This window comes from Falco naumanni, chromosome 7, assembly GCF_017639655.2.
Source record: "Falco naumanni isolate bFalNau1 chromosome 7, bFalNau1.pat, whole genome shotgun sequence".
In the NCBI taxonomy this organism is placed as follows: domain Eukaryota; kingdom Metazoa; phylum Chordata; class Aves; order Falconiformes; family Falconidae; genus Falco; species Falco naumanni.
Genome location: NC_054060.1, coordinates 49,574,933 through 49,598,182, shown reverse-complemented (window position 1 = coordinate 49,598,182; position 23,250 = coordinate 49,574,933). Strand labels below are relative to the sequence as shown.

The window sequence follows — 23,250 nt, the reverse complement described above, 5'->3', positions numbered from 1 at the left end:
AGAAAAAAAAAAGTCTTTGTCCATATTGACTGCAGGAGCTAAATGCTTAATGTCTTTAGAGAAGAACAGCCTAATTCTTCAGGAGTTAATGAGACTTCTGGTAAATGCCAGTACAGTGTGTCACCCTACTGGATTGCTTCTGCATATAAATCTGGTATGCTTTTATTCTTCCTGCCACCTCCCTCCATGCTTGCGGCAACAGGGTGAGGGGAGAATGGCAAGTTGTCTTGGTCCTTTTTTCTCTCCTCATAGGTATTATTTCATGTGGCTTATTCTTTCCTGCCTCTCAGTCTTCAGTATGTCTGGTAATGGGTGTTTTGGTCAGTCCGTCAGAGCTTGGGCATAACAAGCTTAAGCACTTGCTGTCAAAGACATGGAAAATGGAAACTCGCTGAAGTACCGCTAACATTAATGAGTTTTGCAAAGGTATCCGAATGCTTAGAGGCTCGACTTAAACTGAATTAGGTTCTTGCTGGGGAACTTAGGAGCAATTGAATATTCATTTGTTGTTACTTCAAATTTTGAAGAGCTTCATACCATTCAATGTCTTGATTCTCAGGGATATATTTTATGAACTGCTGCGTGAATGGGAGGATAACCATGAAAAAACTGGCTGGAACTTTGAAGGAGTGCTGGGCAACAAGATCAGGTAGGAGTCTTAATGAATGATTAAGCAACTTCAGCTAGCCCTTTAATGTAGCTGGATTGCTGGTAAAGCATACTAGACTCAGCGTACTAGCCTCAGCATCCTAAGCTCCATGTTCTCCCCAAGTCTTCTGCACTAATCTGTAGGGAGCTGTGCTTCTTGGAAGATGCTGTCCATATAAACTTGCTTCTGTATTTGAAAGTATCAACTCTTTATCTTGAAGAAACAAACCATAAGTGGCAAGGACCTAATTTGATCAGTCTTGGTGTAGCTCTTTCCCTGTTCATAATCACAGGAAGAGCCACTGACACAACCAGTATGTTGTGGTCTGAACACTGTCCTTGTACACACGTGTGTGCATGTTTCCAATGCCCCACTCTTAAGTGTGGAGAAGTATGTTACCTGTTCAGAAACTCTTAGTGTATTGGCTCTGCAAACAAGACAATTGTGGCTCTTTCTTTGGAAAGCAGACTGGTTTATTCATTTATTGCTTTATCAAAATAGAATATATATAAAGAAGCTGTTACTGTTTTGAAAGTAGTTGCCTTTTGGGTTTCTGTCGCAGTCTTAACCACCAGCCTACTCCAAGTTACATGTATGTAGGTGAATTCGCCACAGGAGCAAAACAAGGCTGAGATTAAAACCAAGAAAATTTCCTTCTTTTAGGGCATCAGAAGCATTGCAGGTTTTGTTTTCTTACTTGCATATGTGTGAACTCTCAACTTGCTGCTCTGTGCAGGGGAGAATGGGAGCAGAACGAGTTAAATTTTCTTCCTAAATAACATGATCATTGCAGAAAAGAGAGAGAATCTTTTTATCTCTACAGCTGTGTTTGCACTGCAGGTGCTCGGGGAGAGCTTTTGCTTACATGTTCAGCAGATGGGGCTCAGCACTTAGGAAACCTAGTTATAAAGACATTGCTTTTTGCAATGGACTTTGGAGATTGCTTTCTTAAAAGCATTTGTTTTTTTCTTTTCATATAGTTTGAGGTTAGAATAGGGTTTTTTGTACCACAGAAATCTAGTCAGCATTTTGTGATGTTTTCCTTCACAGGGCCATGATGGCTCACCTGTCTGCAACCTGCAACCACAGCCATTTTGCCAGGCTCTTTCAGAAACAGCTTATCCAGGTAAATGACTTTTTTTTTTTTTTTTTTTTTTTTTTTTTTTTAAATGAAGATACACATCAAAGCAGATTTGCACCTTCCTTTGCCTGAGAAAACAAACCATGTCTTGCAAGTTTCTTCGAGATTTTCTTATTGAAACTTTTTTTGGAAGAGCCAGATTTTCAGGATGGGAATTTCCTTCCTCTTCCAGAAACAGAAATCGGTGGCAAATTACTGATGAACTCTGTAAATTGGGGATAAGGCACACTGAGCACATAATGAGCTGTAAGAATTCATTCTTCGTGGTTATTTACTTTGACCTGCTAATTTTAGAACAGTTACAGTTTTTAGAAATTGTAAGGATATATTTTGATATGTATCAAATGCAGAGGCTTGCCAGTTACGTTCATTAGCAACATAAGTGTACTACCTGCAGAGTCTGTAGTTGTTCTGTGTAACACTGCAGCAGCCTCTTTTTGATATAGTGTTGCTGTTGTAGTTTACAGGGGGTTTTTTTGGCCAGTTTTAAGCATCATCTGACTTCGCTGTGACTGAGAAATGAAGAAAGAAAAGATGCTTCTGATTGAAGTGTAGATATTCACTGTATTCTCTATAAATGGCTGGCTTATTTGTGGGCTCCTTTTGGTCTGATGTGTATGTTCAGGGAGATTGTGGGAAAGAGATTAGAGATGGACTTTGTTGCATCAACAGGACAACATTAGTCTTAGGTACTTGTAGTGAGTGGGTTTGCATGGCAATGGTTTTGTAGGGGGTGTGTGCTACAGGGGTGTCTTCTGTGAGAAGATGCCAGAAGCTTCCCCCATGTCCAATGGAACCAGTGCCAGCTGCCTCCAAGATGGACCAGGCACTGGCCAAGGCTGAGCCTGTTAGCAAAGGTGGTAGTGTCTCTGTGATAACATGTTAAGAAAGGGAAAAAAAAAATCTGCACCAGTGAGAGAGAGGAGTGAGATGATGTGAAAGCAGCAACTCTGCAGACACCAAGGTCAGTGAAGAAGGAGGGGGAGGAGGTGCTCCAGGCGCCAGAGCAGAGATTCCTTTGCAGCCTGTGGTGAAGACCGTGGTGATGCAGGCTGTCCCACTCAGCCCATGGTGGGTAACGGTGGAGCAGATCTCCACCTGCAGCCTGTGGAGGACCCCACACTGGAGCAGGTGGATGCCCGAAGGAGACTGTGACCTGTGGGAAGCCTGCACTGAAGCAGGTTTTCCAGCAGGACTTGTGGACCCATGGGGGACCCATGCTAGGGCAGTCTGTTCCTGAAGGGCTGCACCCTGTGGAAGGCACCCACCCATGCTGGAGCAGTGTGTGGATAATTGTAACCTGTAGGACAGACTCACACTGGAGAAGTTAACTGAGAACTGTCTCCCATGGGAGGGACCCTACACTGCAGCTAGGGAAGAGTGTGAGGAGGAAGAAGTGGCAGAAACAACATGATGAACTGACTGTAACCCCCATTCCCCTGTGCCACTTTCGAGGAGGAGGCAGAGAAATGGGGAATTAAGCCCAGGAAGAAGGGAGGGGTTGGTTATGTTACAACTGGAGTACTGTGTCCAGTTCAGGGCTCGCAGGTACAAGAAAGATACAGACTTACTAGAGCAAGTCCAGCACGGGGCCACATAAATGTTTAAGGTACTAGAGCATTTTTTCGTATGAGGAGAAACTGAGAGAGCTGGGACTGTTCAGCCTGAAGAAGAGAAGGCTCCAGGTTATCTTAGCACTGTATACAAACACCTGATGGGAAGGAATGAAGAAGAGGGAGCCAAATTCTTCTCAGTAGTGGTCACTGACAGGACATGAGGTGACAGACGCAAACTGAGAAAAAGGAAATGCCACCTGAACACAGGAGGACACTTCTCTACTGCAGAAGCGGTAAAACATTTAAACAGGTTTCCCAGAGGGGTTGTGAAATCCCAGTCTGGAGACATTCAAAACCCACTTGAACATAGTCCTGGACAACCTGCTGTAGCTGACCGTGAGTGAGCAAGAGGGTTGGAGATAATCCCAGATGTCCCTTCCAACCTAAACAGTTTTGCAACTGTGTGATTCTTTGAGTATTGAGTAGCATCTATGAGTTTGAGGGATGGGGGCGTTAATTTTTTAATTTTATTTAGCTCTGTGGAAACTCCAGGAAGACCTGATCTGGGAATGCATATTGCAGTATCACAGTTCTTGGAGACTGGGCTAAAGATCCTACTAATTAGTTCGTTAAGACTATGCAAGTGATAGGTCTTCTCTTCATGCATCCACATGTAGCCTGCTAGATGTGCCTGAGTTGAACGTATAGATCAGAATTACATCTCTCAAGATCTCTAAGCTGTTCGTGGCCAAGGTGGGTAGCATGTTTTGGCATGAAAAGAGACCTTCTGTATGTGGGCTGCCTGAAAAGGCCATGCTTGGATTACTCTGAAAACAAACGCTTGTGAGGAAGGGAGAATATGTGGCATGAGAGATGAAGTGAAATGATGCCTTATTACAGATTTTCTACCTCACTACTCTTTCTATCTCCTGAAGATGTGTAAAGGTCCTGTTGGTGGTGGCGCAAGCTGGGGAGATGCCCCAGACCAGGATGTCCTTAATATGCTGGGTTCTGATAATCTGAGCCGTCTGAAGAGGCTGCAGGAAAGATTTGTTGTTCCTCAGAGCATCAGAGGTCCTTGTCCACCCCCTTCGTTCCCAGGGTGCCAGCAGTTCTTCAGGGACTTCATCCTCAGCGCAGGAAGGTTAGCTGCTCGTGGTTGCTGTTTCCTTCATGAAATGTGTGAGTGAGTGGGAAATACCAGCATGTTGCTCTTGTGGCGGGGAGTTGTCCAGAGAGCTTGAGGTGTGGTGTAACCTGGGCAGAGCATATAAAAAAATTACTACGCTTTGTGTTCTTGGCCAGCATGCGTGGTGAACGTGTCAATAAGCAGGCAGGTTCTGTCTGGGGCATGGAATGTGTATGTGTGCTACGTTAGGCTAGACTATATGGTAATAATTTTCCTTCTATAAAACCGTAATATCTTGTCACAGGCCATCAGCATTTCCCAGTGCCAAGGCTTGCAGTGCTGCCTAGCAGGGGCACCGGACTGGCCAAGTTTTTCTTGTGTGGTAGTGCACGAAGCTAAGGAGTTACAGGATGAAGCCAGGTTCATGGTTTTGTTTAATGAGTTTTACACAATCCACAGCATGGAGGAGTTGTGATCTATGGGAGATTTGACTCTTCAGTTATTTTACAGCTTCCTCGTTTGACAGACCCATATTATTATCCTTATGCTGGGACTTGCTAAATAGTGTTTGTTCAAAAACAAGTATAAAGTAAGAGTGGAAAAGAAAGGGGTTGGCCAGGACTAGTCTTGTCCTTTGCTTTCTTGTCTGTCAGCCTGTCTGCTGATGCTTGATGCAACTCATGAGACAAGCTTGGAATTTTGCATTGTGTTAGTTGAGGTTTTACTGCTGTTTTCAGCCCAGTCTGACTCAACATCTTTTGCTGAAGTTACCAGTTCAATCAGCACCTGATGGACAGTCTGTGCCTGAAGATACTTGAACTGAATGGCCTTACTCTGGTGGAGCATGAACACAGTGATGGAGAAGCAGATATGGATGAACAAGTAAGCTTGTTTTTTTGCAAACACATCTGGCAGGAATTTCCCTGAGCTGTTCCAGTACCCAGAGAATTACTGGCTTGATTGTGAGTTGCCTAGAGCTTCCACTGCTGTATTTGCAGGACAAGAGCTTCTTCATTTGGTTTTATCATTTACTTGTGGTTTTTGGGATGCTTCATAGAACTGTGTTGGAAAAGGATAATGCACAATAGTTTGAAAAGTGAGAGCCTCTTCTTAGGTAGTTAGTACCCTGTGTTAGATCAATTAAATAGTTGAGTTCAGTTGTTGGACTTAGTTGCAATAGCTCCTTGTTATTTTTCATGTAGAAAGATTTTAATTAGAATGAATTTGTAGTCATCCCTGTTCATACCTGTTCGTACGTTTTTTCACTCATCTATACCTATCAGAGGTGTCACAGCTCACAGTCTGTTAGGAAAGTAGTAGCCAAAGGTTCATGTAAACTTGCAGAGCAGTAGTGGTATAAAGGAGACGAGTGGAGATCAGTTTTCTGCCTTCTCGTTGACTCCAAAGTTGTTAATATGAAGATATGATTGAATAGCTGCTTGTTTTGGAAAGCTCTCGAATTAATTTCTTCTCACTGTAAGTGAAGCAGTGGAGGCAGAAGGAATTTAAAATGATTAATAAATATCTAGTTTGGAAATTTAGCTTTATTAAAAGAAGTGATGAAGCTATGTGGTCCTTTTACATGAAGGGACTGGAAGTCTGGTGTAGGTAGTTGCTTTACCAGTTTAGGGTGGCAGTGCCCCAGCTTGCTTTTCTCCATTTCAGGATGAAAAGAAGCGTTTCACCGTGGTCCTGTTAAGCCTACGACTCCTCGCCAAGTTCCTGGGGTTTCTTGTTTTCTTGCCGTATCGCACTGTGGAGCAGCCAACCAGAGACTTGCAAGACTCTGCAGTAGCATTAAGAAACAAAGTAAGGAACCAAACTCTTCTAAGAAGTCTAATACGGCCTTTTGCTTGACAGGCAGGTTTTCTAATCCAAGCAGGGGATTATGAATAGTTATGCCCTTTCAAAGCAAGCCAGTGGTTCCTGGGCCGGTGTTACACTGTTCTGTGCCCCTGCTGCACATGCTGGGATTGGGAACAAAGGAAAGGAGAGTTTCTGTAAGCTAGAAAAGAGGGAGCGAATGCACTGATGGTGAGGTACTGAGTCTTCTGTTATTTCTGCTAATCTGTCATACCAGAACTCTGACCGTGCCAAGGAGGCTTGTATTTATGGTGTAAAATCCAGCTACCAGGAATGTTTTTGTTAGTTTTGCACCTGTCTCCTAGCAGTGTGTCATACTGAATGCAAGGAGGCAGGGCTTACACCTTGAGTCCACTTGTACATAGCCAGGCATGCAGCCTTACTTCTGAAAGTCCCGTGGGACCTCAGGTTGTCATCATGATGTGTTTTTTACTTCTACACATGTGCAGAGAAATGTTTTAAATAGCCGGAAAGTCACCTCTTATTTGTATAAAAGGTGAAATCCTAGAAAGAAAAGTCAAGATGTAGATAACGTTTTTCTAAGTATCAAAAGGTAACTTCAAAGCTGCTGCTTTAACTTCTGTTGTCCATAAAGACCCTGCCTGCACTGGATGTATTAATGCTTCTGAGACAATCTATTCGGGATCAACGTTCTATCCTCACTATTCCTTGGATTGTGGAGTACCTTTCCCTCGTGGATCATATTGCTCCTTTACTTGATTACTACAGGAAAGTATTTTGTCTCTTGCTGCAGGTATACAGGTAAGAGCCTGGGAAAGTATATTTATCAAGAACTTTTCTGTGAACGTTTGCTTATTTAGTTGAGGTGCCTGGCGTTTGGGAATGCATGCTGGCCCTAGTTTGAGATTCTATTAGAAGTACATTTTTTTGTGTGCATAAAGCTGCAAAAGGAGCACATCCTAAACTCAGAGATTACTGTCTGATTTAAATATGTGAGTTTTCATTAAGGAAACAAAATTCTTTAGATCCCCACTTACTCATTCTGCAGATGCAGCTGTGAATTTTAAATGTTGAATTTGAACCTTAAACCTGCGAAATCTCCCGGGCCTAAGTAATGCGCTAGTTTTATTTCCTATATACATGAGGAAAACTTGAAGCACATTCTAGAGAGTTAGTTAACGCTGGCTTTTCCAGCGTAAGCTTAAAACAGCATGTTATTCAGATGCATACATTCATAAAAGTAGAGCTTGCTCTCCACTCCTTTAAGCATACAAGTAAGGCATGTGCACATGGTGACAAACAGTGTAATTGGGAAGTGAGTGGTATCAGATTTTTTTTCCTTAATGAAAATGAAGCTACTGTAATCTAACACTTTCTGTTGCTGCTTTTGCTTCCTGGCAGGTTAACGGTCCTTTCTGAAGATAAGGAGATGAGTTTCCTGAACAAGCTGCTGATACTTGCAGTACTGGGTTGGCTTTTTCAGGTAGTCTCTCCTGTGTGTACACAGCTCTTCCCTGAAGAAAAACCTGGGCACAGAACTCAGTAGAAAACAGTATTAAAATCGGCTAAAACAGTAGTTTGTTGTTTTGTTGGGGTCTTTTTACAGTCATGTGGACTTTCAAAGAATCCTCTGTATTCTAATGGAGAATTATTTTCCTTTAGTGGAAATGTGTAACGCAACATTTTTATTTCCAATATGAATTCTAATTGCTGCTGAAACATATTCTGTACTTGGAAATCTGAATCTTGTAAGCAAATTCACAGCTCATTCCTGTTAGAACTGGAAGCTCTTGTCACAAACATGGAGTGCTAGCTGGCAGCATTGAATTCCTGGGGAATTTTTTGTCTGAAAAAGGGATGGGAGGTGATGAACTTCTAAAATCCTTCCGTGCCTCCAGTTGGAAGCAAGGTAACTGCTTAGCAGGAACCTGCTGGAAGGGTGAAAGGTGCTGTCTGGGGAGGGTAAGGAAGGCAGTTTCTGTTATTGTGGTCAAACTATATCTTTAATTCTATGGAAAGGTTCTCCATAGGGCAGAAGAGAGGACCCTTAGTGCTAGTTATGTTTTGTGTGGGTGGCAGGTTGGTGAGATTTTACTGTCCTTTTTATCAGAAATGGTGTCAGTTACTGACTGATGGTTTGGGTTGTAACTGCTGGGGTTTCTGTTTCAGGTTCCGTCAGTCCCTGAAGAGTTGTTCTTTACCACTGATGTCAGGCAGGAGGGATTGATAATGGATACTGTGACATCTGCTGAGGCTTTGGTGAGTTAGTGCAGTAGCAAGTCCTCTGAATCTGTGGGTAAGGGTAGATCAACCATGGCCTCAGGAGTTTATCAAGAACTTGGCTTCAGTACAGCTGCATTGAGCATATGTAATCCAATAGATGTGATGCCCCAGTTTGTCCAGGTGCCTTAATTGCATTGTGCCCTGGATTGTAAACTGTGTGTGTTACAGCTCTGGGGCTTTTGTCAAGCAGGAGCCATCTCACCTGCTGCAATGGCTTGCAGGTGTATCTTGTTCTAACTAGAAAGTTCTGTTTTGCACTCTCTCTTCAGTGTCATAGATAATACGCAGAGATCAACTGGTTTTCTTCTTACTTTTTTTTCCCCACCAAATGAGTGCAGTGTACAGGGCCTGCATGGATGGGTTCTGAAGTTGCTTTTCCTCCCATACCTCTGGCTGTGCTGTGTAATACTGGGGTGACATTACTCTGCAGTGTGGTGTTCCAGTGAGACTGGGTGAAGACACTTGTGGAGGTGTAACACATAGCAGATGTGTCTCATTTATTCTTCTCCGTGGACAGGTTTCTCTTTTACAAGTAGCAGCTGTTGCCAACGGTCCTTGTTGCCTTCTGTAATCATCAGTTTTCAGCTGGGCTTTGACTAAATGTAGAGCAGCTCAGTTGTGGCTTGGACTGAATGCTTGGGCTGCAGCGTTCATAATTTTACTGTGGATTTGGAATCCATGTATCTTTTATTGTTTTCATGGAAAGACAGTTCTGAAACCTGCCTGTGACCATGCACGTGGGATATCTGACTTGCTGAAGACTGATCCTTTCCTGCTGTGTCCTTTCAGCATTTCCTTCCTTTTCTCACCAGGACTCTGTACCCTTGGTGGATCAGCAGTTACTTTATACCTGCTGTCCCTATCTTGGTGAGTATTTTATTTGCTATATAAATAAAATATATTAGTATATATCTGTATTCACTTAGGGTTTTTATTTGTATTTCTCCTTTGGCATTGTGAGTCCTCAGATCATCTTTCTTGCCCCTCCTCACAACTTCAGGTCTCAGTTGTGTATGAGTCAACCTTGGTAAAAAGCTGTATTGCAGAAGCTCATGCAGCTGTGAATAATATCTGTTGAAATTGTGGGAGGGAGGCTACACAGTCAGGATAGCTGATCTACAGAGCTTGAATGCAGAGGGACAGGGGAGCTCATCCTTCACAGACTGGAAGGAAACATTATAAGGAGTAAGTGTATAACTTTTCCATCCCCAGGGTGTAGGGAAAGATGTTTGTACTGTGAGGAATGCCTTGATCCTTGAGCGTATTTCTGCTGCTAGGCAGAGGGGAAGAATCCTTTTGTGCCTTGGTGCTTTATCAAGTTGATGTTTGAGGTATCTTTTTCCTGGGATCTGACTGCCATTGGTGAAATCCCTCTCTAGACAACAGTCCCACCCAGATGGTGGGATGGTGCTCTGCTTCTTGGGATTTAGCTGCTAAGAAAAACTGTCGTGTTAAACCTGTATCATGAAGCTTCTAGGGGTCAAACATGTCTTCAGGCTTTTCCCCAGGTATTTTCTCCTGACCCTTTTGGAATTTTATGTAGCTGCTTGCCTTGTAGTCCTTGTAGACTTTACAGTTCCCGCTTGGCATGCTAAAAAGGGATGTGTGGAAATCACCGCTCCCTGATCCTTTTGAACAAGTCCTATGTACCAGGGAGCTTTTTGGAAGCTTCGTCATTTATCATCAGAGCCTTGCCTGCCTTGCTATGCCCTGCTGGTTAAATGGGTGGGATGCCCCTCTGCTCTTCTGGAGCTTCACCTGTTACAGAAGCTGAGAGAATCTGCTCCGGAATCAGGACTGGCAATGTGAAAGGCTCTTGAGTTTTGATTTGTTTCCTTGCTTAGGGGGATGATGACTGCTTTTGTGTCTTTTTCCTGTACAGGTGAGCTGCGGAAACTACTTGCCTCTTTTGTGGCTGGCAGTGGAGCAAAAAATGGTGGCTTTATGAGGAAAATCACTCCCACAGCGGCAGAGTCCTTGGCACCCAAGGCATCTGTCACACAGCGGAAACTGCAGGTATTGAAATAAGGGAGTCACAAGGGGAAGCAGGGCAGGAGAAATTGTGTGAGGGTAGGGTACACAGTGGTATCCTAATGCCAGGGAAAGAAAAGAATGGGCAGCAGCAAATGTTGTGTTAAACAGTCAGGTATCCTTACTTCTCATTCTTCTGTTATAGTAACGTGGCTGGGATACTGTGTGGTTGTTGAAATCCAGGTAACTTCAGTAAATGTTCTTGCAATTGGAACAAATAGCCTAAAAGTTGTGTGTTTCTCATACTCTTGTTTTGGTTAGATTAGAGCCATGCTTTCCACCAAAAGAATGAACTGTGTAGGAGCTTACAGGATTACCAGCCTGTAATTAAAAGAGAGGATCCTTTTTAAAAACAAACCCTGTGTGGTGACCCATTATTAGTAGGTGCTGTCAGAACTCTCCCGTTCTTCCCTTTACTGGGCTTTTGCTTTTGTAGCTTTGTAAGCCCTGATAATGAGCTTTGGGTTAAATGATTAGAAGGAAATAGGGAGCAAATACTTTACAGGGGTGCTGAATGCTACAGTAGCAGAAAATTCTGGTGTAGGCAAACTGCATGCCTTTTAGCACAATTCCAGACAGTAGCTCTGTCCACCCCTGTGCTGAGGAGAGGAGGATCTGAGTGGAATGCTCTAATCAATTGTAGCATTTTTCTCTTGAACAGGTAGAGCTGGAACAAGCTTTCTTCCACAACCAGCCTCCCTCCCTACGGAGAACAGTTGAATTTGTGGCAGAGAGGGTGGGATCCAATTGTGTCAAGCATATCAAGTAAGTGCTCGTGATCTATTCTGTGACTGAAGAAGTAACTTTACACTAATGAGACAAAATGTTGATCCTTTAAAACTTTGTATGGGGGAAAGAAAATTTCTCTCGAAGTATGCTGTATAGCAGAACACCAATGCTATAAAAGGCTAAGACAGTGGGGTCGGGCAACATCTGATTGCCATCGTAGAGGGGAATTTGTGAAGGGATGCAGAGAGGAGGCTTATATGACTGTGGGACACCTGGAATGTGAACATAGTGCAGCATTTTGAGACTTTATATCCCTTTCAGAACATTCTTGCTAGCGATAGGAAAATCTCAGGTCAGAAGGGGCCTTTGGAGGTCATCTGGTCCAAACTCCTGCTCAAAGCAGGGCCGGTTTTCAAGTTAGATCAGGTTACTTGGCACCTTTCCCAGCTGAGTTGTGGAAGTCTCTAAGGATGGGGATTCAGCAGCTTCTTAGGGCCATGTTCCAATGCTTAATTTCCCCAGACTTTGTCAAAAATGTTTCCTTATATCCTACCAGAATTTCCCTTGTTTCAGCTTGTGCGTATTGCCTGTCAACCTTTAGCTGCATACTTCCTGGAAGAGTCTTGTTCTGTCTTCTCCATAACCCTTTCTTCTCCCTTTACCTTCTCTTCTCCAGGCTAAATGAAACTGGCTCCCCCAGTCTCCTTTCAGGTCTTGTGCTGCAGCATCCCAGCTATCTCAATGTTTTTTTCTTTTCTCCTGCAGTCACTCAAATTATCGATGACTTTCTTGTACTGGGGTCCCAAAGCTGGACAGGGTACTCCAGATGCAGCCTCACAGCACCAAGGGAAGCAGTAACTTCCCTTGACTTGCTGGCTGTCCTGTTGCTAATGTCAGCCCGGTATAAAGCTGGCCTTCTTTGGACACTGCTAACTTATTTAGCTTGTCTACTGGGAACCCCAGATCCTTTTCTGCAGAGCTGCTCCCTAGCCAGTAGACCCCAGCCTGTACAGGTGCACAGTCACCACCCCACTGTCAGCCCTTTTCTCTGCCTTGTCACAGTCCTGAATGGCAGCCTTGCCCTCCAGCATGTCACTCCTGAGCTTGCTGAAGAGTTTGCACTGTCCTGTTCTCCAGTGTGTTGAAGACAGTAAAACGATACCAGCCTACAGGAATGTTGGTGGTAGTGGGCTGCTGTGGACAGTTTTGAACTTCTGACCACTGTCCATGGCTTAAGAGTATAAGGGTATTGTTGCCAGAAAAAATACCTGTAACCATATATGTTTCTATTAAAACCTAAAGGCTTTTGACTCTTGAGTATTAGTAATATTTTTATGTCTTCATTGCTGCTTTCTTCCTTACAAAAAGAGCAAGGAGATGGTAGAGTACTGAATGCAGCGTGATTAACTGTTTTTTTCAGCAGAGTTTTATTGCATTTGAGATGGCTATCCCCCTAAATCAGGGAGGACAGCTGGTTACAGGCAGTGTGCACTGTTTCTTGCATTGATTTCAGTCTCTCTGATTGTTCTTGTCTTTTTACAGGGCAACACTGGTAGCAGAGTTGGTTCAAAGGGCTGAAGTCATGTTGCAAGATAAAGTGAAGGAGGATGCTAATCATGACAAACTGCTTGAAGAGGTGTGCGCTCATCTGTATGAGGAAGGGGCCCAGGCACTCATCAAAGGCAGAGAGTAAGGAGGAAAAGTTATTTAAACTTCTGCCTTCCCTTCTGTTCTTATTGAGGAATCTATAAGCCTAATTCGGCTTGGCCTGTCATGCTCAGGTTCTGGTAGTTATAATCCCTGACCTCTGCTCTTCTTAGGGTGACTGTCTGCTGTGCCTCCAGCCAGTTAATCGTATTTGTAGGAAGGAATAAAGGTGCTGTGTGTCCCTCTGCATCCAGCTCCAAGCGGACATCCACTGCAGCTGTTGTATTTCCCCTGTTTGGAAAACTGAGTATTGCAGCTTGGTGGCTTGTAATCGCTCTTTCTTTGTCTGGTTCTTTTGGTCTGAATTATCTCACTGCAGTCTTCCAACTGGTTTTGACTGTGAGAGAACATGTGAAAGTTGCTACGGTAACCTCTGAGTGTTGTCCAAGAACTTTGACTAATGCTGCGGCACGTTTTCTTTCCTTTCTTGCAGATTTTGTAAAAAGAAGGGTCCTGAGGCAGTAAGGGTGTTATTGCCAGAAGAGACATCTGCAGCAGTATGTATTTCCATTAAAACTTACTAACTAAAGGCCTTGACTTCCAGTCTGGACCCATTACCATTTTTCCATTGCTGCTTCACTTATCTATTAATGGCTTAGGATGTTGGAATCTATTGATGCCCTCACGTGAGGACTAATAGCTAAGGAGAGTCACCTCTGCCAGGCTGCCTTGGGTATTCTGGAGACCCTAGCCAACAGCAACAGCTAACTGTTGAGACTAGAATGGCATATAGATTGCCTTCATCTTGTGAGGATATCTCATGTTTTAGCATCAACTGCCTCAAGAGTTGATGGGTTCTGTATGGGGTTGATGAGGTTTGAGAAATCAAAATGGGTCAGTCCTGTTGCTCAGACTAGCAGTTCCCACAGAGGTGGTGGTCCTCTATTTAAATGTTGCATGTCAGATTTTAAGCTTTATCCCCTGTAGACCTCCTTCTGACTTCTCATTGACTGTGGTGCTGTGGCTGGTAGTAAATCTTCTATCACTTGTTATCCTTCCTGTAAGGTTTTAAGTAGCGCAGAAGACATTGCAGTGGAACTGGCTACTGAGAAAGCCTGTGGCTGGCTTTCTGCCAACATTGCAGGTGAGTCTCCTTGCTCTGAACGGGGGCTTCTGACCTGTGTATTGTACTCTTCTTCTGAGATCAAGGTGTAGAATTTATTCCAGTGGTATAAAGTACTTGGCCCTACTCATTTTTCTTTTAGTGGGAAGTATGCAGTTGTTCTGTCCCTCCTTGTTTAGAAATAAGAGGAATGATTTCTAGCTCCAGGAACCTTCTTCAGGGACTTTTCAGGCTTGGTCCGTGTAAGTGATTTTTAGTTATGGAGGCTCGTAGGATGGTGAGAATGAATGCTGTGGAAAGCTTCTTCTAAAATGTCATCCAGGCTGAAGTTGTCTTAGTACTTCAAATGAATGATACAGATGGCTGCTCTTTCAAGCCACCTTATGGTCCACATGTACAAGGTCTTTCTGAAGTGTTTTATAAAATAAACTCCTCTTTGGACTGGGTGTGTATTCAGCAGGCTGAAGCTGAAGGCAATTGTGGTCCTTTCACTCTGTAATAGTGCTCTGGCAGCTCCTCAGAATCTCTGAAAACATGTTGTTTCAGGAGGTTGTGCCAAGAATCCAGGGAGGAATATCCAGCACCATTTGCAGCAGCAGCAGGAGTTTAGTGTTTTGGATGCTGGTCAAAACTTATTTTGGTAGAAAAGTATGGTTTTCATGGGCACAGTGGTTGAACTGGTATGATCACGCTGATTCAGCTTTCTGCTTTGGCATTGCTTCCTGGCTTAGTTACTGTGTTCATTAAACCTGCTGAAAAATTTTCATAAAAAATGAGATGGGTTGCCAGTGGTACCTGACGGTAACGAGTGGCTGCCTTTTAGAGCTGTGGGTTAACACGCTCCACCTGTGCCTGTGCCCCTGCCCATTAAATATAACAGGAGCTGGGGGGGGGGGGGGGAGGGGTTGAAGATGTAAACTGTCGTTTCCTCATTTGCCGTGGCCCTCAGAATGAGAGGCTAAGATGGGTAGCGTTTGGAGACAGTCGTCTGCCTCGCTGAAGAGAAAAGCTGAAGTAGTCTGGATTTGTTCCCTGTTCTTTATAGCACTCATCAAAAGAGAAGTGAAGGCAACCTTCAACAGAATGCTCAGGGTCCCCGGATTTCCCTTGCCTGGTGAGGATGCTCCGGAGCCGAGAAGGGACTGCCCTCCAGGCTGTCAGCACTGCGCCCAGTTTCCCTCCCAAATCATCAATGAGATTAAGGTACGCAGCCTTCGCTTCCTGGCTTGCCCAAACTCCCTTTTTATTTTTCACATTGGTGATTTTTGTTTGTTGTTGTGGTTGGGGTTTTTTGTTTGGTTGGTTGTTTTTTGGTTTTTTTAGAAAGGGATATTCTGGTTCTAAGGATCTGGCTGTGAGTGTTCAGGAAGCACGATGAAAAGGTCTCATGTTTTTTCATCCCTCTGTTTGCTGTCTGTGTAGATCGGAGTTCCCTGGTCAGGAGTACTGTCTCAAACACAGGATTTTTGGTAGCATGGCAGCGGCCTGTTCGACACGAGTAGCATAGAAACCCTAGTGTGGGGAGTGTTACATACAGCTGTATGCTGAAGAGTCAGCATATTGAAATGGCTACTTTTTTGTAGACCTACTCTTTTTATGGAGAGTCTCCTGGCCTCTCAGGAGTTCAGAGTAGTTTCTGTTGGTTCTCTCAGTTCTGTAGAACTTGGTAAACTGCCCCACCTTACATGCTAGGAATTCTACGTTGAACTAAGTGTCAGATGGATCTGTACAAATCTGTTGAAAGACTTATGCCGGTCTGTATCTGCACCTTTGTTCAGCTACAGTAAGGGAGAACCAGAGTATCTTAAAAAGGTGATGATGGTATGGGCTTAATTTCAGCCTTAGGTCTAAACAATTTTCTACTCAAGCTGGTTCAAATTACATTTTAGTCTTTTCTCCCAGGCTTTTAAAAGGGCTATGCTTTTTTTAAAAATCATGCAGGTTATCTAACTATCTAATCATGCAGTAACCCGTGAGGAAAAGAACTGTAAAAACCTCACTTTTTTACCATTACATGTTCTGCCTTTTTTTTTTTTTTTTTTTTTTCCTGTTTCTTGTCTGTTTGAGCAATGATACTGGATCTCACTGCCATTCCCAGCATCTGTATAAGAATGACTACACATCCTTTAATGCTTTCTTGCTTGAGCTAAAATAAAGAGGAGGTAAAGTGAGGAAACCAAGGGCCTTTTTAATAAACTGTTGCTTTTTGAAGATCCAATATCTTGAGATACAGCTTCTAAATTTTTTTTTCTTTTGTTTTCCATCCTGGATTTCTGATACTGGATGGTAAATTGCTGGTGATGGAAAGCACTACCACATGAAAATTGTCTAAGCCAGTTTTCACACCGTAACCCTGTTAGCGCTCTTCATACTCAGCTTTGTGTTGACACTGAAGCTACCTTGACAATGTAAGAGCACTCTGCATTTCTGTAGCACTTCTACCCTGGGCTTGCTTGCTGTGATACCACATCTACCAAGTGCTTTGGGAGCTAGTTTCTTTTAAGAAGGATGAACTGGTTGCCCTGGTTGATGTTGACTTTGACTTCATAACATTAGCGAGAACTATGGTAGAAAAATCAGGCCTAGGTGAGGTTGTGAAAAAATCAGCTTTAATCTGTCTTTCGAAGTGAGTAGGATACAAGCTTAATTTTACTACTTTATTTTTTTTTAATGAGGACCTGAGGACTGTCTGAACTGCTTTATCAAGGGTCCAAACTGTTTGTGGAAGTGCAGGTTACTAATAGGTGAATTACTGCTGTCTTTTTTTATCAAGGATGTGCTCTGTGTTGCTGTGGGCCCACGGGATGAGGGTGAAGTGATTGACTACGCCTGGCTGGAGTGCTTGCTAGGAAGACTGAGTCAGACACTTCGATGCAGAAAGGTAGAAGAAGTAAAAAAGCAACAAAACTCCCTTTGGACTACTTTGAGCTCTCTCCATACCTGTAAACTTGTTAGCTTCCCTTGCCTCACAGTTGAGTTCAGTTGAGTGTTTTTTGTTGGAGCTCAAATGTGACGAAGTTGAACTGGGTTGTGTTTTTTTTATACTGTAGATCTGCTTGTTATTTCAAGTTAGCCTTTGTGGGTCCCCTTTTCATGTATGATCTTTTCTTGTCTTTCAGTCTTTAATGGTTTCCTGATTACAGCTCTGTGCTTCTTGCTGTAAATTGCCTGCTCTTTTCTGATATTTTTATCCCTTGTGAAGCCCTGTTTTGTCCAGTCTGCAGTATGGGGACAAAGATACTTTTTTTTTGTATTTTCCAGTTTATGTGTCCCACATCAGAACAGCAGCTGGCAAAGTGCACGGTTGAGTTGGCTTCTTTGCTAGGTGAGTCAGTCATGATAAGCTATTTAAGACGGAAATCTGTTATTACAGTTCTCTTAAGTCCTTGGGGTCAGAGACTGCAGTATTTCGAGTTCGTGGATGTTTGATTCTTTTTGCTGTCACTGAGTCTGCAGATTTTTTTTCTGTCAGATTGAGTGGTTGGTCTTATTCCCTTCCACCTTCTGCTAAACAGCCTTATACTGTGACTAACCATCCTTCAGGTCTGGTGTTCTTGTTCACATCTCCAGTGTTATTTATTGATACCTTCATGTAAACGTGTGTTACGTTTTCCAGTATTTCCACCTCAGAAAAGTTGCAGCTGAGTGTTTTTTCCCCTAAAAGTAAGGGCCCGTTCCCTTGAATTATATTTTTATGGCTCTTTTTGGAGAGAATGGAAGTAACTTGTTTTCTGCGTATTGTCAATTTGGTGAGTGTTTTCAGGGGCAGGGGGGTTCCCCTCTTGCTCTAATGTGTTAAATACAATAATTTTCTCAGTAGGAGCTAGTGATCTGGATGCAGGTGTGTTTTCATTTGGCGACCTTCTAATGTCCTGAGTTTAGAACCTTCTTAAGAAGTTTTATACATGGTTCATTCTTTCAGAAAGCAGTTCACATCTGAATATACTGACATTTCATTCTGGGGGGTAGCATTGTTAATCTGCCCCGCTCCATGAGACTGTACCAAGGAGGATCTGGTATGTTCCCTCTGTGTATGTTTAGCTGCAGTTAAACACCGTTCAGTTTTACTTTCACTTGTATGAAGTTATGCAACTCTGCCTATAGGCAAAACTGAGCAACTGTTTAATCTGTTTATAGATTTAAATGTTGTCTTACTGAGTTACTCTCCTCTCCTTTGAAGTAACACCTAGGCCCTCTTTTATTAAACATTAGGCTGACTTGTATGTATTAAGTCATCTTTCAAGGCTTGGGGCTATATGCCAACAAAATGGTATTCTTTATCTGAGTAGTATAAATCTCTTACTATGTAACACTTGTTTGAATAGTTTCAAAGCTTATAATCTTGCATGTTTCTGAACTACAGCCCTCTCAGGTTCACTGGTTTACACTTAGTAGGTGTTTTTACTTCAGTGATTGTTTAGATACCAGCTATGCAAAATGTGCTGTTGGACCAAGATGATGACTGTAAAAGGAAAATAATGCAGCTATAGAAGTTCACTTTTCTTCCTTTTCTTAGTTTCAGGTCGTGTTCCTCTGAGTCTCAGGACCAAGTCCCCAGAGAAGAGCTCTGAGAGGCTTCATGTAAAGAGTAATCCCACCTATGGCCTTCTAAAACTGCTGCTTTCTGTCTGGAAGGAGGACTTCGGGACACCTGTTCCTGTGCAGCTGATGTTCAGTGAGAAGAACATCAGTTACCTTGCAGGAGTTAAGCAGCGAGAGGTAAAGCTTAATCCGACCTGTGGAGCTGCCAGTTACCGCTGGTCCGTTCCCTCGGAGCTCTGCCTGCCTGCAGCCTTAACGGGCTGCTTGTGCGAACGCGGCCGGCAGGACTTGGTCTGCTGTCAGCTGGTGTTTCTGCAGGGGCAGAGAAAAAGGCAGCTGCGTACTGCTTGTTAGTGTTTGATACCTGTCTGGGGGGACCGTTTGATTTAGGAACAAATGGCAAAATGGCCCATTTGGCCTGGGAGATCGAGGACTGAATGCGTGTGACACTGGTTGCATTCGTGTATCTTCTATCAGCTTTCATTTTTGCATGCATATTGGTGTTATAAGATCCTCAACTATGAAGCTGAAAATAATTTAGTTGCAGGCTAAAACCAGTTTATTTCAGAAGGTAAGAAAATAGTTTTTCAAGCTCTTCTTGGAACACACAGGGATTAAATACTTGGTGTGTTTGGAAACTGGGAATGAGAAATTTTGAGACTTTATGGTAGGGTACAATGTAGGAACTGAAGGAGTTTTGTTCGCTCATTTTGGATGTTGCTCTTTGGTGTCCTTCATTGCCACACCCAGATTATTAATGTGCTTTCTCCTTTTGCTCCTTTTTTACACATTCTGATCCAAGAAGAAAAACATGAATTGTATGTAGGTCTAAAGAAGCGATCACAAAATCAATTTTTTTTTGAGTTGTTGATTTATTTTTTTCTCTCTTCTGCAGTGGGATTTGTTCCTTTTCATGCTTCATGGACTTGTAGAACATGACCTAATGAGAACTAATGAAATAGAGAGTTGCTTGCATGGCCTTAGAGAGCTCCCTTGGTCTTCAGTAAGTAATTAGATGTGGAGAACAAGAAGTGAAATAAGAAGTATAGCTACATAAACAGTCCATCCTTGTAGTTTTATTTCACCTGCATGAAACCTGTAACCTTCCTATCTATAGTTCCTGCTGAATGCCGCAGAAGCAGTGGCTTCCAGCAGGCTTGTTCCAGGTGTTCAGCTGAAAGCTGTACCTGTGTGGATCCCAGCATTGCCATGCAGGGCAAACATTTCCAAGAAAATTGTAAACAAAGTTTGGAGACCAGCTGGCTCAGCTGCCAGCTCTCAGTTCTAGCCTGAGTGTGTTTGCCGTGCTCCAGCTGAAAATGACGTGTCGGGCTGGGTCTTCATCGACCAGGTTTGCATTTAAACCTCTTTGCCTCCTACCACCAGAATGGGGGAGGAGTGGGTCTATTCTAGCCAGAGTCCAAATGCAGGAGACCACCCAGCACCCTTGCTAAAAATGGAGAGCGTTTCAAGGCTGGTGAGCACTTGCATACTGGAGATGTTTAACCGTTCAAACTGGCATTGATCTCCTCTGAGGAGATTGTGGGGTTTAGAGGAGAGTCCGAACATGTAGACCCACGAGCATTCATCTTTACAAACAATGTTGTAGCTTGTCTAGGTTTCTGCGCTGGAAAGCCATCAACATGTTTAACCTGGTAAAGTTCTTTACTAGAAAAATTAGGTAAGTCTCTTCGCTGACATTTGTTAATAAGGGTTCTCTGGTTTGTTTATGTTTGTTACAGAATTTCTTAAAAGAACTGGAAATACTGTCCAGAGCCTTTGTATCAGAACTTCGTAGAGAAGAGCCCAGGACTAATCGTTGCAAGCTGACCAGACAATCTCTAGGTGCTGTGACAGCCCAGAGTTAGCGGAGGTGGACTCTCTGGGGGCACAAATTACTAATGAAGATGCAAATGGAATTTTTAGTGTTTCAGAATGCGTCGTGAGCTCTTTGCTGGGAGCGTACCGCAGAGAAGGGGTCACTGTGCAAAACCTGCACTGGTCTTTCTGTTCATGGATGTTTTGCCATGGTGATGCTATGCTGAAGGATTTACATGAGCAAATGAATCTCCAAGTCAAAAGTCCTTTAAGCACCTTGATCGTGGCTCAGAGCAGCCGTTTTTTAGACTCAAGAGACACGTTTTGTACGTGCGCAGCAGCAGGCTGTGACCAAAGCCAGGAAGCAATTCACGTGGAGAAGTTACTTCATGGTCAGAGAGGTGGTTTCCTGGTGGCTGTCTCTTCTCTTAAGTAAATGTGATTTCTCACTCTGCCTAGGGGAGGGAAAAGCTGAACCTGTATGACATGGAGATGAGCCTGTATTTATTTTTCATTGTAAGCTCAGTTTTGAAGGTTTAATTTTTTTGAAGGCTCATTTTAAAAGTTAAACCATATTAAATATATACACCAGAACATTGATGGCATCTTTCTTAAAGGATGTAGATGCTTAAGTGTTTTTCCATCTCTCATTGGAAACAGAACTTGTAATTTCCTGAGGTTTTTAACAGAAATAAGGGAGAAAAATATCTGTTTATATTTTTTACTGAAGGCAGTATTTTTAAGACACTTTTGTAGTATGTGAACATAAATGGCATCTGGCTGCTATTCACTGTTTTTTTATAAACCTTCTTGCCTTGAGTTTGGGTTTTATCATACAGGAAATGCTGCAGCAAGAAAACTACAGCCTGGAAGAGCAGACAAAAAAGCAGCACAAGAGCACTGTGATATCCCCTGGAGGGCTGCTCTTGAAAGGAATCCTTTTTGTGAAGGACAACGGGTGTTCTCTGCTTCTCTGCCCTTGTGGATAGATCACCACGGGTGTGACCTCCTATTCACACTGCACCGTGCCCCCTCCCCCAGTATTTCTTTAAGCTGGGGTTTGCGGTAGGCACTGCTGGTTGTGAGCAGAGTATGAGTAGACGCTCTTTGCTGTCTCATGGGGTTCCCCCTGCCCGTAGCCGTGAGGATATTGCTGCCTTTTGTCTGGGAGTGTCCTATTAGTGCAGGTTTTTCCAGAAAGCAAATACTGTGTTATGTAAGAACAATATTTAGACAAAGTGAAGCCCAGGGCTTTTTAGCTTGCTAATTAACTAACCCCTTCCTTCTCTAAGGTGAGAAAAGGTAACATCTTGCAGTTGATGACTGAAGAAAAACCACAAATAGGACTAATTAGGAAGAACTGTGGCTTCTGGTAAAATATGTGTGATACAGATAGAGAAACCACAGAGGCACACAGCTGTCTGAAGTGTACCGAGCGTTTTCTTGACTTGGTTACTAAGCAGTGCACTGGAAGATTTGGCATGTTGCACCTGCGTACCTCATTTTAGGGGCTTTCTGATACGAATGAAGCACAGTGTCCCTAAAAGTGTAAGCATGCTGTGTATGCAGCAAGGACATGGTACTGCAAATTGAAATAGCAAGTAATCGTACCATACCTGCTCCCTGAGGCTGAGCATTATGTGACATTTTGCTGCAGGTGTTGGTTGACGTTGTTGTTTGTCATAATAAACATGATTAAATGTCCTGGTTTGTGTTCAGGCTGTTCGTATACAACCTCTTTGTATTGGGGTGAAGTAAAAAAAAAATTGCCTTGCCAGAAAGCAGTGGGCAGAGAAAGTATAGTAATATTGCTTGTCTGGCCTGCTGCTGCTTTGTTTATACTGAAATACAACTTTCATTTTATTATAAAAGGAGGGGGATGGAGGCAGTGGAAGGGGGAAGCAGCTGGAATCTGCGATGGTAAAAAAGGTGCTCTCAGCTCTGGAACTGACTTTATTTGGTTATTGTAAAGCTGTTTGCATAGATACCATGGCTACAGCTGTCTTCACGTACTCAATTATGTACTGAATTCTTCTCTAGTACAACATGCTTGGAATTTTTAATTTAAAAGGTGACCAACCCCCCAGGAGCAGTTTGCTGTGTCCAGAGAGCACAGTTGTGCCCAATGGGGCAGAAGGCAGGCAGCTCTTCAGCGGGAACGGGCAGGTAAGACACCTCTGTTTCCGTGTTCTTCCGGGTTGATGCGGTTGCTCTAGTTCCTGGGCATCCCGCGGTACTCGGCCTTCCTTGCTCTGTAGCACCAGACACCTGACTTTGTAACTGAAGCTGAGGAATGGCTGTGCGGCGCGCCGTTTGCTGCCGAGGGATACTCAGCAGCGGGCCACGCTCAGGAGGGCGCATGGCTCTGCGGTCCCCCTGGGCTGGTAGACTCCTCGTGGTGCGAACGCTTCAGGCGTTGTACCCGCTGCGGCTCCAGCTGCGGTGCCAGAGGTGCTGCAGGGGGGAGGGAGCTCGCAGCCAGCTGGGTCAGCGGGGCCTGCCTCTGGCGGCCTTCCCTGCTGCACGCTCCCCGCGCCCTTCCGTCCGAACTGCCTTCTGGCCCCGTAACTGCGCTCAGGAAGATGCTTCAGCCAGGGCCTCGTTTCAGAGCAACACAAAACCCCCTTCGCCTGGACAAGGCACGGGGTCGTAGTTACCAAGCTTCAGCAGCGACGGGCTGCTTCGCTTCTGTGCCGCAGATGCTGGTTCCATGCATGTTCCTCCACAGGTAAGTAACTGGGAGACCTACGTCTTCTGTCACAAGCCTTTATGCTATTT

The 23,250-nt window shown here is 43.7% G+C and overlaps 1 protein-coding gene across 4 annotated transcripts in view; it reads left to right on the top strand.

Moving 5' to 3' along the window:
- CDAN1 (codanin 1) overlaps nucleotides 1–22,176 on the top strand; it is a 33,152-nt gene extending 10,976 nt beyond the window's left edge. For 2 of the 4 annotated variants that reach the window (XM_040599915.1, XM_040599916.1), the window contains exons 9-28: nucleotides 560–649; nucleotides 1,700–1,775; nucleotides 4,282–4,490; nucleotides 5,243–5,357; nucleotides 6,141–6,284; nucleotides 6,934–7,100; nucleotides 7,701–7,782; nucleotides 8,469–8,558; nucleotides 9,395–9,449; nucleotides 10,465–10,598; nucleotides 11,275–11,378; nucleotides 12,885–13,031; nucleotides 13,483–13,546; nucleotides 14,055–14,133; nucleotides 15,158–15,315; nucleotides 16,886–16,993; nucleotides 17,374–17,437; nucleotides 18,629–18,831; nucleotides 19,550–19,657; nucleotides 20,397–22,176. In XM_040599915.1, the coding sequence (XP_040455849.1) occupies nucleotides 560–649; nucleotides 1,700–1,775; nucleotides 4,282–4,490; nucleotides 5,243–5,357; nucleotides 6,141–6,284; nucleotides 6,934–7,100; nucleotides 7,701–7,782; nucleotides 8,469–8,558; nucleotides 9,395–9,449; nucleotides 10,465–10,598; nucleotides 11,275–11,378; nucleotides 12,885–13,031; nucleotides 13,483–13,546; nucleotides 14,055–14,133; nucleotides 15,158–15,315; nucleotides 16,886–16,993; nucleotides 17,374–17,437; nucleotides 18,629–18,831; nucleotides 19,550–19,657; nucleotides 20,397–20,522 (2,323 nt within the window). In that variant the 3' untranslated portion in view covers nucleotides 20,523–22,176. Of the gene's footprint in view, nucleotides 1–559; nucleotides 650–1,699; nucleotides 1,776–4,281; nucleotides 4,491–5,242; nucleotides 5,358–6,140; nucleotides 6,285–6,933; nucleotides 7,101–7,700; nucleotides 7,783–8,468; nucleotides 8,559–9,394; nucleotides 9,450–10,464; nucleotides 10,599–11,256; nucleotides 11,379–12,884; nucleotides 13,032–13,482; nucleotides 13,547–14,054; nucleotides 14,134–15,157; nucleotides 15,316–16,885; nucleotides 16,994–17,373; nucleotides 17,438–18,628; nucleotides 18,832–19,549; nucleotides 19,658–20,396 lie in introns of all 4 variants that reach the window. The other 2 variants (XM_040599914.1, XM_040599913.1) reach the window with 1 other exon arrangement.
- Nucleotides 22,177–23,250: the final 1,074 nt, after the last annotated feature.